General features: G+C 32.8%; 1 protein-coding gene across 1 annotated transcript in view; it reads right to left on the bottom strand.

The window, feature by feature from the left end:
- Xpr1 (xenotropic and polytropic retrovirus receptor 1) overlaps window positions 1–14,695 on the bottom strand; it is a 179,671-nt gene that overhangs the window by 45,787 nt on the left and 119,189 nt on the right. Inside the window, exons 5-9 of the mRNA XM_077802388.1 lie at window positions 13,983–14,132; window positions 13,450–13,533; window positions 8,251–8,332; window positions 483–673; window positions 92–271 (exon numbers count right to left, since the gene is read on the bottom strand). Of these exons, the coding sequence (XP_077658514.1) occupies window positions 92–271; window positions 483–673; window positions 8,251–8,332; window positions 13,450–13,533; window positions 13,983–14,132 (687 nt within the window). The remainder of the gene's footprint in view (window positions 1–91; window positions 272–482; window positions 674–8,250; window positions 8,333–13,449; window positions 13,534–13,982; window positions 14,133–14,695) is intronic.

Consider the following 14,695-nt stretch of genomic DNA (forward strand, 5'->3'; position numbering starts at 1 on the left):
AGTTGTACAACCACACAGCCTTAGTTTTATCTTAGAAGAATCCAATAACCAATATACTATTCTAAAAATACTACCAAGTTTCTGGACTTACCAGCAGTTTAAGCAGCCAAAATCGGGACTTATAATAGAAAGTTTTAGTGGGGTTGATAAGAAAGAAAACCATAAATCCATAAAGGGCAAGTGGATACACATATGTGGGGATGACACTAATTGGAGAAAAGAAGCATGCCAGAAGGCTCAGGCACCACAATATCCCCAGGAATCCAGCAATCTGGTAAAGGACAAGGAAGACAAAAAGAGAGAAAATTATTTCTATTTTTACCATTACTCAGAAATATCTCTAATAAACAAAAGTAAGAAAAATAATTAGTAATTAAGCCAATAATTCCTTTTAAGTAGAAGATGGATTTCAGTACTCTAATAAACTAGCTATACATATAAAGCAAACTACATTCAGGGGTCTAATGTCTTGCTTTGATTACCTCAAAGAGATGCTGATGAGACAAATTGTTTCTTGGATTAAGTTCAAAGATGAGCACATGATTTACTCCAGCCTGTCTCCAACCATACGTGTTGATGCCCAGTAGAAAAAGGAATTCGATCAGAAGAAAGCCACCCCGATAGATTCTTACCAAGGGCCATATACTTTGATTTGTTTCAAGTTTAAAAATAGCTGAAAGAATATTAATATATTAGTTAGTTATAAAACCCAAAAAGTCTCCTTTAGTTATTTTCTTCATTTTCAAAGACTCCGCTAGGAATTTTTCATAAATAAAACCCATACCTATGTTATTTCAAGAGCCTGATAAAGTTGCCTCCAGATTCTTTCCCTTCCTTATTTTACTCTGCAGAATATTATTACAATTTTTTTTTATTCCACTGGTTTCTTATATTAGAGTGAGGTATGGTGAAATAACTGAGAATCATAAGATCAGCTTTGTCAGTTGGGTATTTTGGGTATGCTACAAACTCTTTGGTTTTATTGTCTTAATGGTGAACTACAGTTGCACTAATGATGGGACTTCTTGATACCCATTCATACATGTACACATACAATATAATTGGGCCAATATCACTCCCCGGCATTTCTCCCCTCTTTCCCCACCTCTTACTCCCTGCTTCCTTTCCTCTACTGGTCTCCCTTTGATTTTCAAGAGATCCCTCCCTGCTTTTCTTTTCATTTTTCCTCTTTGGATTTGTTTTCTCCACCATCAAACTAGATAGAGTAATATCTACCTCACAGAGTTGCTGTATACAATAAATCTTTGCCCCCTGCACCTCAGATAGAGCATTAATCTCCAGGATATATAAACAAACTTAAAAAAAAAAGTTAACACCAAAAAAACCCCACAAATAACCTAATCAATAAATGGTCAAAGGAACTGAATAGGCATTTCACAGAAGAAGTAATACGATCAGTCAACAAATATATGAGAAAAAATTCAACATCTCTAGCAATTAGAGAAGTGAAAATTAAAACTACATTGAGATTTCATCTTACCCAAGTTAGAATGGCAATTATCAAGAATACAAGGAACAATAAATGTTGGTGAGTATATGGGAAAGATACACTCATACATTGCTGATGGGACTGTAAATTGGTGCAACCACTATGGAAAGCAGTATGGAGATTCCTTAGAAAACCTGGTATGGAACCAGCCAATGACCCAGTTACCCCACTCTTCTTCGGCATATACCCAAAGGACTTAAAATCAGCATACTATAGTGATGCGGCAACATCAATGTTTATAGCAGCTCAATTCACAATAGCCAAGCTATGGAACCAGCCTAGGCGCCCTTCAACAGATGAATGAATAAAGAAAATGTGGTATGTATGCACAATAGGATATTACTCAGCCATAAAGAAAAATGAAATTATGGCATTTGCTGGTAAATGGATGAAACTGAAGACTATCATTATAAATGAAATAAGCCAATCCCCACCAAAACAAAGGCTGAATATTCTCTCTGATATGTAGATGTTAACAAACAATAAGAGGGCATGAAAGGGAAGAATTGAAGTTCATTGGTTTAGACAAAGGGGAATGAAGGGAAAGGATAAAGATGGGAACAGGAAAGACAGTAGAATTAATCTGACATAACTATCCTATGTCATATATGAATACACAACCAGTGTAATTCCACATCACGTACAACCTCAAGAATGGGAAGTTATACTCCATGTATGTATAATATGTCAAAATACACTCTACTGTCACATATATCTAAAAAAGAACAACAACAAAAAAAAAAGATATGGAAAATACAAGTTTTGGTGAGAATATACAGAAATAGAAACTTTATAAATTGCTAGTGGAAATGGAAATGGTGTTGCTTCTACAGTTAAGAGTCTGGTGGGTCCTCAGAATGTTAAAAATGTACTCAAATCTAGTTAGATCCATGTTTGCAGCAGTATCATTCACAAAAGCCAAAAGGTAGAACTAACCCAAATATCTGTATATAAACAAATTGTGGTATGGAACTTTTTTCAGCCACAAAAGGAATGAAGTACTGACACATGCTAATGGATCCTGAAAACATATTTAGTGAAATAAGCCATAGAAAAATACCACATATTATATGATTCTAGTTATATAAAATATCCAGAATAGTTAAATTTATAGAGACAGAAATAAGATTGGTAGTTGTTAGCAGCTGTGAGGAGAGAAATTCAGGAGTGAGGTTTCTTTTTAGGGTGATGAAAATGTTTAGTTAGATTGCAAAAGAATGTCAATGTACTCAATGCCACTAAACTGTTCATTTTAAAATGATTAATTTCATATTACATGAATTTCATCCCAATAAATAAAAATAATTGCAGAGGGAAAAGTAATAGATACAGCTGAAGATGACATTACTAACTCCAATGCTAGGCACATGCTCTGAACTAGTAGTTGTGATAGATTATGATTCAAAATTTTCTAACTGTATCTAGTTCGCATCTGTGGTCATGGATAAAAAAAAGCTAAATAGCTTACTCAAGTATTTATAGCCCTAATAGCTGGAGTGTTGTGCTCCACATATGAAGGAAATTTCCATGAACAGGAAAATATAATACATATTTATAAAACCTAAATGCAGTCTGGCACAGGATGCACACCTATAATCCCAGCAGCTCAGGACACTGAGGCAGGAGGATTGAGAGTTCAAAGTCAGCCTCAGCAAAAGCAAGGCACTAAGTAACTCAGTGAGACTCTGTCTCTTAACAAAATGCAAAATAGGGCTGGGGATGTGGCTTAGTGGTTGTGCACTCCTGGGTTCAATCCTCGGTAACCTCCCCACCCTAAAAAAACCCTATTAAGTTCTACTTAATAGTATAAAAACTGGAAAATCTCTAAAGCTTTTAGTAACTATGATCTTGAATAAAATAATATCCTTGAATTCCACAATTGGTAAGAAAGTTAGTAAAACAAAACAAACAGCAACAAAATACTAAGGATTATTTGTAAAATAATAAATTTAAAAGATAAAGCCTTCTGAATGAAAATATAAAACTACATCTTGTAAATGAACTGATTTAGTTTCAAAATACACATCACAATCTTAATGATTCATAGTCAAGTTATTAATCAAAGACCAGAAACTTCAAATTGCTCAAAATATAAAATCTGAGAATATAGATTAACTTCTTTCTGAAGCAACATTTTGTAAAGGTACTGGAGATTAAACCACAAAAATTCTTGCTAGGATAATAATAGATAATCTGGGAAATTCCAATATATTAAAAAACAGAATGAATTAGCATCATTCTTTTAAGAATAAGGATATCATCTCTGTGATTCATTGTTCCACAAAATAAAACATATATATTGCTCCATTTCAAACTCTCCATGGCTTTATGAATTTTTAATTAAAAAACCCTAAAATTCATAAAGCATTTATTCTGGGCTAAGCAATGTGCTCAGTGTAGTACATGAATAATTTCATTAATTCTCACAGCAACACTCTAAATTGGTTTTCCTTAGCAGATACATGAAGAAACTGAGGCTTAGTTAAATTAGGTTCCTTGCCTAGGGCCACAAGGATATAATATTGGCAATGTGGCTCCAAAGCCTGCACTTTTAATAATAGGGTTATACGGTATAGAAAGTAATATGTGCTTACAAAAAAACAAAATAAAACAGAGGCTTATCCTAAAACTTTTTAAAAAACTAGTCTTCTCTTTACTGTACCAAGTTGCCAAATCAGTTTTCTTTAAAAGAACATTAAAAAATTTTTGAACAATTTTAAAATTAATTTTTTTTGTATTTCAGAAAAGGCTCCTCAAATCATTAGAAAGGAGATAAGAAGCCTCTTCTTGCTCTAGGTCCTATTCCCCTTTCCTGGAGGTTAACAATTTTGTTTATTATCTTCCAAGAAATTCTTAATGTACAGAGAAATACTCACTGAATAACTTTAAAAACAAAACAACTCTGGGCTGGGGATGTGGCTCAAACGGTAGCGCGCTCGCTTGGCATGCGTGCGGCCCGGGTTCGATCCTCAGCACCACATACAAACAAAGATGTTGTGTCCGCCGAAAACTAAAAAATAAATATTAAAAATTCTCATTCTCTCTCTCTCTCTCTCTCTCTCTCTCTCTCAAAAAAAAAAAAAAAAAAAAAAAAACTCACCAGATACAATAGGAAGCATGCTACACATGTTCTAAAACTTGCTTTATTCACTTATATTCTGGAATGACCGTATCAGTACATAAATTCCTTTCTAATGTAAAGTTCAAGTGTTACATGCATGTAGAAAAATGGATAAACCATAAGTACACAGTATAATGAAAAATGGGAAAATATATTAGGAACCAGAAGAAAAAACAGTACAGTACACTGTAGCATTCCAAGGCCCACTGTATATCCTCTTTCATGGTGCTATCCATTCCAAGGGTAAACATAATCCTTTCTAACATTGAACCAGAAATTGCACCCAGGGGCCTTACACATCCTAGGCAAGTACTCTACCACTGAACTATATAGCCCAATCCTTTTTTTTTTTGGGTGGTGCTACGGATTGAACCCAGAGCCCTTCTTAGTTTATTTTTCAGACAGTATCTTGCTAAGCTGCCCAAGTTGGTCTCAAACTTGTGCTCCTCCTGCCTTAGCCTCCCAAGTCGAGATGGAATTACTGGTGTGTACCACCATGCCCATATGTGTCTGGCTTCTTTTGCTCAATATCTGAGATTCATCCATGTTCTTATATGTAGTTAAATTTAATTATTCTCACCACTATATACTATTCCACTGGGCACAGATGTACTATAATTTATCCATTCTATGGCTGATGAAATTAGGCCTGTTTCCAGTTTGGGGATAATTATAAACAGTAGTGTTATTAATGTTCTCATACGTGTCCTTTGGTGAAAATATGTAGGCATTTCTATTATTAGAGCTGGATCATAGGTTACTATATGTTCAGTTTTGGTAAACAGTGCCAAAGCGTTCTCCAAAGTGCTATGTCCATTTTCACTTCTACCACTATCTCCTTTATTTTAATATCTCCATTGTATTTCATTGTACAGGGACAATATAATTCATTTAAACAGTTCATGACTGAAAGATATGTAAGTGGTTTCTAGGACTTTGCTATTATAAATAAAATGGCAGTGAATACCCTCCTTGGATATATTTTTTTGCAACCAAGTACAACTATTTCTGTGGGTTAAATTTCTAGAAATAAAATTACTTAACTGTATTTAAACTTTTTACATAGACTACCAAATCACCCTCTAAAAAGATCACAATTAACATCATTACCACTAGTATACAAGTGCCTACTTCACACCCTTGTATCTACCATAAATGGTCATACTAATAAGTGAAATATGGTATATTGTTATTACATGAAATTAAGGTTACTAGGAATCTGTAAGAGAGAGAAGTTTTTAAAAATTTATATGGAAAACTTATAATTTCCAAGAAACTAAATTCTGGAATATGTGATTTTTCAGACAAATTATCAAACACCAGATCATCTCCCCTTGAGAAACCATAGCAATTATGCACATAATTTTTTTGATGTGAGTGCTGAAAAAAAAAACAAAACTCATGCTTGTACATGCATTATTACTGCTGTGTTTCTTTGAGACTCTCCACACTTATCTTCTGAGCACCAGCTGTGAGACAAATAAGGATTGACAGCTGGTTTTCACAATATTTATCCCGCCCCCCCCCAGCAAGACACAAACAGAGATAGGTTCTGAGGTGAGAAAATACAATGCACAACACTAAATGCATAAATCACATACATTTAAAAAAAACACAAAATTGTATCACAAAAATATTCTATACTTACTATACAAAACTAAACCTCAGATTGTCCTGAATTAAAAAGATAAACCTTTCTTTTAAAAAAATGAAAAGAAAGAAGTTTGTTTTTTCTTATGTCATACTTAACTATGATGATGATAATACCACCATAGCATCTTGGAAATAAAAAACAATTCTACTCACAAATGATTAAAGGTGTTTTCCAACAGAAACAACAACCTCCACCACAAATACCACATATACCTTTTATTGATGTACTGCTCTGCAACTAAAAGCATATTTTACTAACACTTCTTATCTGATCCCTATTAACTGTTACCAAAGCTAGATTTTCACCCTTTTCAACTAACATTCCCTGCTGCACCCTAGGTGCATTTATCATTTTTCTCTTTGATAACCATTTGCTCCTCCTGTGTACCTCCGTTACCCAGGATCAACTAACTATGATCATTTCTTTCCTCCTCTTGGAATGCCTTTAATCCATTAATGTCTAGCATAAATTCCCTTTCTTCCATAAAACCTTCCCTAATGTTCTCATTTCAAAGTAATCAGGGCTAGCTTGGTGGCACATGCCTGTAATCCCAGCTGCTGGGGAAGCTGAGGCAGGAGGATTGTGAGTTCAAAGCCAGCTTTAGCAAAAGTGAGGTACAACTCAGTGAGACCCTGTCTCTAAATAAAATATAAAATAGAACTGGGGATGTGGCTCAGTGGTCAAGTGCCCCTGAGTTGAATCCCTGGTACCCACTCCCCTCCAAAATTAAAAAAATAAAAATAATCAGTTGTTGGGCTGGGCTTGTGTCTCAGTGGTAGAACACTTGTCTCACATGTGTGAGGCACTGGTTTTGGTCCTCAACACCAAATAATACACACAAAAAAATTAATTAAAAAAAAGTAATCAGTTGTTCTTTTGAACTGCTAAAATATTTAACATCTTCAATCTCATAGTGTATTATTATTGTTTTAATACATACCTTAATCTCTTTAGCACAACAAAGTTCATAAGGAAAGTGATTTTCTTTTCTATTTCACAGGTATCAAGTATAATCATGAGACACATAAAATTTATTTGTTGAATAAATGAATAAAGTCTAAAACAACCCTGTAAATTTAATATATTAAGTTCATTTAACAGATGAGAAAACTGTTTTTAAAAAGTTAAGGAATGTCCTTAAAGCCCAAACAACTAACAAACAGTGGAGCTGGGACCAAAACTCAGGCAGACCTTTCGTTGTTTCCACAACAGCTAGCTAGACAATCTAGACTTAGATTTTTATACAATTTCCATGTATTGCAAACATATAGATTGTGTTCACCCTAAAGAAACAGAACAAGCTTAAAATGTTATTATAAATTACATCAATATATTAAATCATAAGCTTAGGTGTATAATACTTATTAAAATTAATTTTTAGTAACTAGTCAGAAGAATTCAAATACAGGTAAAAACACACTATTAATAGGTAAAGTTCATATGTTCTCCAAAAGCATTAGAACTTTTGGGTTATAATTTCATAATGTAAAACAGACAGTCTTAAGAAGAATGATTATGAGGAATAATGAACTCTGCAAATTATTTCTCAAATATCTGATATATGCTTGGAACTTTAAATACAAAAATTTTATATATATATATATACCCTGCAAATCAAGAATAGGAATAGTGTGATAGTATATGAACCGTCTTTGTTCAGGTATTATTATGATTACTAAAAATCCAAAATGGAGTATAATGGATATTTATATAGTAATGTCTATTTTTAAATCATATTTCTTTGCAAACTTTACTGAACAGAATTTACTTTTATTAATAATCCAGTTATCATAAACCTAATTCTATGACTTCTGAGGTACATCATGATTACTTGCTCTTAAATTTGTAAGAAAAAAATACTTATCCCTGACAAGTTTCTTTCAGTAACATTGGTAGATATACACTTGATTCTTTACAGAGGAACAGAATTTGACACAGAATTAATTCAAAATTTAAACTACTTGCCTGCAAACACAAGGGTAATATTCAGCACAATGAATATTCCACAGAATAGGCCAACTCTAAAAGTAGTCCATGCTGGTGCAGGCTGTGAGCAGAAAAACAGAAGTGTAAATTTAAAAAAAAAAAATCAAATTCATTACTTATATGCTGTAAGTCAATAGTAATAGCCTCAAAATTTTATCACGAAATAGTACATTATGATCTGAATTTTTATAATGTGAACCAGAGAATCATTCACCCCTCATTATCCTATAAATAACTACAGAGTTGCCAGTTGAATTCTTTCACAGAAACCTGAGTCATGAAATAAGATTATAATCTTAGGCATCAAATTACATATACACTGCTGTTTTCTAATGAGATTTAAAAGTCATTTTATTTTTCCAATGTACATACCTCTAAAATTTCCCAAGTCATTATTACTCAGAGCTTATATATCTGGTACTATGAATAATTAGAGAATAATTAAAACTAAACATTTATTTCATGAATTTTCTGCTAGTATTTAATTATTATATTAGGATAATTTTAAGTAAAAATTTCAAGACATACTAGAGACTTTTGACAGACTGGTATATCAGAATACTCAAGAGTGCAGGTTCAAGTAATATTTTTCTTTATTATAATTTAATTTTATATTTATAATTGCCTTGAAAACTACTATTTTCTAAAAATAAAGAACAGAAAGTATCTGAGATTTTAAACATAAAACATGAGAAACACAGATAATCTTATGGACTTTTCAGAGGTGATATTATACTTCCTATATTTTAAATATTTTCTAAAAACTTTAACCCCTCTCCTCCCAAAAAAAAACATTGAAACTTTGATCTTTTTCAGTAACAGATATCTGAATTAATAGTTTCATAATGAAAGCATCCAAAAGGAAGATGGTCATAAATCTTAAAAAAAAAAGCTATCTTTAGTTTCAAAAACGATTCAACATATACATACAAAGGAATGTATTTAATGTATTTGGATTATAAGAAATGATAAATAAAATAAACCTATATAATGCCTATCACTCATCTTTTTTTATTTTTTTAAAATATTTTTTAGTTGTAGGTGGACACAATAACTTTATAACTTTATTTCATTTTTATGTGGTGCTGAGGATGGAACCCAGTGCCCCACACATGCTAGGCAAGTGCTCTACCTCTGAGCCCCAGCCCCCAAATATATATATATATATATTTTTTATTTTTTAGTTGCCAATAGACCTTTATTTATTTTTATGTGGTGCTGAGGATTGAACCTAGTACCTCACACATGCTGAGCAAGCGCTCTACCACTGTGCTACAACCTCAGCCCATCTTTTTTTAAATATTTTTTTTAGTTGTAGATGGACACATTTATTTTATTTGTTTATTTTTATGTGGTGCCAGGAATCAAACCCAGTGCCTCCCACATGCTAGGCAAGCACTCTACCAATGAGCCTCAACCCTGGCCCCCTATCATTCATCTTTAGAAGGAAAATATTTCCATCAACTTTGAAGGCCCTTATCCTCCCTTATTAAAAAAACCTTCCCTACTCATGGGAGAGAACTACGTCCATGTTTTCTTCAGCTTCACCTCCTCTAAATACATTCCTATTTTCTTCTTCTTCTTCTTTTTTAAAATAGTTTTAATTTTATATGAACACAATATCTTTATTTTATTCATTTATTTTTATGTGGAGTGGAGAATCAAACCAGTGCCACACATGTGCTAGACAAGCACTCTACCACTGAACTACAACTCCAACCCAATATGTTCATTTTTAAAAAGTTAATTTTCTCATTTTTAACAGCTTTATATTTATTCAAATATAAATGACACGCAACAAACTGCATATATTTAAAGCATACCATTTGTGTTTTTTCCTCTCTAGATGCTTTTAAGATTTTTCTCTTTATCTTTAGCCATTTGTGATATAGCTATTTTTTATAGTTTATTGAATTAATTGATATACAATAAACTGCATAGACTGTATTTAAAATATGCAATTTGATAAGTATATATATATATATATATATATATATATATAAACACCTATGAAACCATTACCATAATCAAGACAATGAACATAATAATGACTCCAAAGTTTCTTCAGGCCCTTTTATAATCCTTTCCTCTCAGCCCAACTCATCTGCATTTAACCACTAATCTACTTTCTATTATTATTGGTTTGTCTGTTCCAGTCTCAGTAAATGAAATCATGCAATCATCACTTTTTAAAAATTATTTATTTATTCTAATTTGTTATATATGATGGCAGAATTCAACCCATTTCATAGTAAGTACTTTTTTTTAAGTCTTCCTTCTTTCTTTCAGCATAATTATTTTGAAACTCACCTTGTTATATGTATCAATAGGTTATTCCTTTCTATTGCTGAGAAGTATTCTGTTGCATGGATATATCACAAATTGTTTATCCATTCACCTACTGATGGGTGTTACGGTTGTTCAGTTTCCGGCTATTATGAATAAAGTTGCTATGAACATTCATGTAAAAGTCTTTAATGTACATATGCTTAGATTTATCTTGAGTAAACACCTAAGAGTATAATGGCTAGATCATATGGTAGGTGTCTATTTAACTTTTTAAAAATTTTTTAATATTTATTTTTTAGTTTTCGGTGGACACAACATCTTTATTTTATTTTTATGTGGTGCTGAGGATGGAACCCAGCGCCCCGAGCATGCCAGGTGAGCGCGCTACTGCTTGAACCACATCCCCAGCCCATCTATTTAACTTTTTAAGAAAATGCTAAACAGTTTTCCAATGTGGTCGTAACATTTTACATTCTACCAGGGATATGAGATGAGAGAGTTCCTGTTCCTCTAACATTTAATATGACTGTTTAATTTTAGTTATTCTAATAGGTATTTTCTCACTGTCGTTTTAATTTGTGCTTTTCTATTGCCTAATGATATTAAGCATCTTGTGACATACTAATTTTCCACCTGTATATTTTTTATGAAGTATCTGTTCAGGTCTTGCCCAGTGGAAGTTGTTTTCATTATTGAGTACTGGAGTTCTTTATATATATTTTGTATACAAGACCTTTATCAGATATGTTTTGTAAATATTTTATCCTTTTCATCCTCTTAACAGTGAATTCTCTTATATAATTATTTATTTATATGTGGTGCTGAGGATTGAACCCAGGGCCTCACGAGTGCGGGGCAAGCGCTCTACTATTAAGCTAAAACCCCAGCCCTTAACAGTGTCTTTTAAAAAGTGTAAGTTTGAGCAACCAAAAATCACTAGGATTTTCTCTTACATGTCCTTCTAGAATTTATAGTTTTAAGTTTCTTTTAGGGCTATGGTACATATAGAAACACATAATGTAAAATATGGATAAAAGTTCGATTTTTTTTTTGCATTTAAAATCCAATTGTTCTAGCACCATTTGTTCAAAACACTGTTCTTTCTCTAATGACCTGCTTCTTTGTATTGAAAATTAGTTGCTCATATATGACTATGTTACTCTATTTTTGGACTCTATTTTGTTCCATTGAAGTATTTGCCTACCTTGATACCAAAAAAAAAAAAAAAAAAAGAGTGTGATATTAGTATCAGAGATTGAACCCAGGCAGGGGTACTTCACTACTGAGCCATATCCCCAGCCCATTTTTATTTTGAGACAGGATCTCACTAAGTTACTTAGGGTCTCGCTAAGTTGCTGAGGCTGGCCAAACTCCTGCCTCAGCCTCCCGAGCTACTGGGATTACAAGTGTGTGCCACTATGCTTGGTTCACACTCTTGATTACTGCAGTTTTAATAATAAGCTCTGATACAAGGTAGGCAGTGTGATCTTCTAACTTATTTGTTTCAAAGTTGTGTTGGCTGTTCTAGGTCCCCTGAATATCCATATGTACTTTAAAACTAGCTTGCCAATTTTTATATGCATACACAAAAAAATGCCGCCTGCTAAACTTTTAATGCTGAATTGTTGGTATCTATAAATCAATTTAGGAAGTAACATCTTAAAAATACTGGGTATACCCATTAAATCTACATGAACATGATATGTTTCTCATTTAGGTTGACAATGTTTTATAGTTTTCAATATAAAGATCTTTTACATCTTTTGTTAGAATTCCTCCAAAATATTTCCTATTTTGATGATATTATAAATAGAATTATTTTAAAAGTTTTGGTTTTGTAATTTTTTTTTTTTTTTTTGGTATTGGGGATTGAACTCAAGGGCAATTGACCACTGAGCCATATCCCCAGCCCTATTTTGTATTTTATTTATAGACAGGGTCTCACTGAGCTGCTTAGTGCCTCGCCATTGCTGAGGCTGGCTTTGAATTAGTGATCCTCTTGCCTCAGCCTCCCAAGCCACTGGGATTACAGGTGTGCTCCACCACACCCAGTGATTTGTAATTATTCTTCCTAATTCACAGATGTACAACTGATTTTTTTTTTTTTTGTAAATTGATACTGTATTCTGCAATCCTGCTGAACTCTCTTATTGATTCTAATAGCTATTTTATAGATTCACTGGATTTTTTACATGGGGAAAATTTACACTGGATTTTTTTTACTGGCAAAACAAACAAACAACAAAAACCCAATTCACCAGTTTCACTTCTTCCTGTCTATATAGAATCACATAATGTAAAATATGTGTTTCTATATAAAAATTTGAATGCCTTTTATTTCTTTTTCTTGCCATATCACACTGGCTAAGTCAGTCCAATGTTGGATTAAAAGTAGTAAGAGTAAATATGTATTTTTATTTCTAGTCTTGGGGAGTAAGTTCTTGGTGTTATACCACTAAGTTTGATAGTTAGGTTTTTTCATAGATATCTTTTATTAGGTTTTGGAAGTTCTTTCTGTTATTAGTTCAATTCCACTCTGGTCACAGAGGATACCTTGTATCAGTTAAATTCTTGAGACTTGTTTCTGATACAGTCATGTTTCATTATCTAAACCTTCCATACCATCAAAAAATCTCATCTTAATGGTTTAGCGAGACCAAGAAGTTCACATGTTAATAAGAGTAAACAAGAGAAGGAGTACAGAATAACAGAAAAGCCGGAAGGAATTTAAATTTGTCATGAAGCAAAAGCTGACATCTAGTTGTTTAAAAACTTGAACAACAATAGTAACAACTATTTATAAGTTTTGGCTCAAAAAAATGTAAGGTAATAATGCCAGTTAACAACCAGATTGTGCTGATTATTAAACAAGCAGAAGCAAATACTAACCTGAGCAGCTCCCAAAGGGGGGACACGTAAACGCTTCATAGCCTTTTGTCTGTCACCATCTTCAAGTTCATTGGTCACTACAGCCTAAAGAAAAAAATTATTAAATTTCAAAGCAAGTTATTCTATTTTTTTTTGAGAGAGAGAGAGAGAGAGAGAGAGAGAGAATTTTAATATTTATTTTTTAGTTGTTGGCGGACACAACATCTTTGTTTGTATGTGGTGCTGAGGAACAAATCCGGGCTGTACACATGCCAGGCGAGCGCGCTACTGCTTGAGCCACATCCTCAGCCCCCACAAGTTATTCTATACTTTGGTAATGCATAGATAATTCTGTACCATTCTTATAAACTATATTTTGATAACCTCTTGATTAATGTACACTGACATAAAGCAAAAGAAGACAAATCACAAGTAAGACTATACATATCCAAAGCTAACAACTATTTACAAAAGAATAGAAATACAGACCTCTTTCTTTCAAGTAAGACATGAATATTATTGAAAACGTGTTTAAAAAGCTAGGATTATTATACCTCAGTTTCAGAGATGAGCTGGTTGATTTTTTTGCATGTATAAAATGGAGCCACTTCTACATGAGCCACTCGCCAATCTGCTCCACGAGAAGTTTCCAGGATCTTGTCATGCTTTTTAAGGATTTTTCTAAACCCTGTAAAATTCAAATTCTACAAACAAAAAAAAAAAAATCAGAAATACAACTGTAATTCTTCACCATCAAAAAAGATGAAAAATAAAAATCACTAAGCACTGACAGAGGTGACTGGATAAAGATTGAGTACCCAGGGAGATAGCAATGTTTTCATAAAAGTACTCACTACTAAAAGGATAAGATTCTTCTGTCTTATTTCACTCACTCGTTTCAAAGTAGTATGTTATTAGTAACACAAAGAGACAAAGAGATACTGAACTACCAACAATTTCCCTTCCAAGTAAATTAATTAAAGACCTAAACTGAAAACATTTTTAAAAATAGTTTTCTTTAGTTGTAGATGGACACAATGACTTTATTTTTAGTTATTTATTTTTATGGGGTGCTGAAGATTGAACCCAGAGCCTCACACATGCTAGGTGAGTGTTCCACCACTGAGCCACAACCCCAGCCCAACATTTTTACTTTCATATTTTTTATATACAACTATTGTCAAATTAGCTTAATTCCATATTTTTTATATACAACTATTGTCAAATTAGCTTAATTATGTTACTTTACTGCTTTGGTCAAAAATAT

The sequence above is a fragment of the Urocitellus parryii genome, chromosome 9, assembly GCF_045843805.1.
Source record: "Urocitellus parryii isolate mUroPar1 chromosome 9, mUroPar1.hap1, whole genome shotgun sequence".
Taxonomy (NCBI): domain Eukaryota; kingdom Metazoa; phylum Chordata; class Mammalia; order Rodentia; family Sciuridae; genus Urocitellus; species Urocitellus parryii.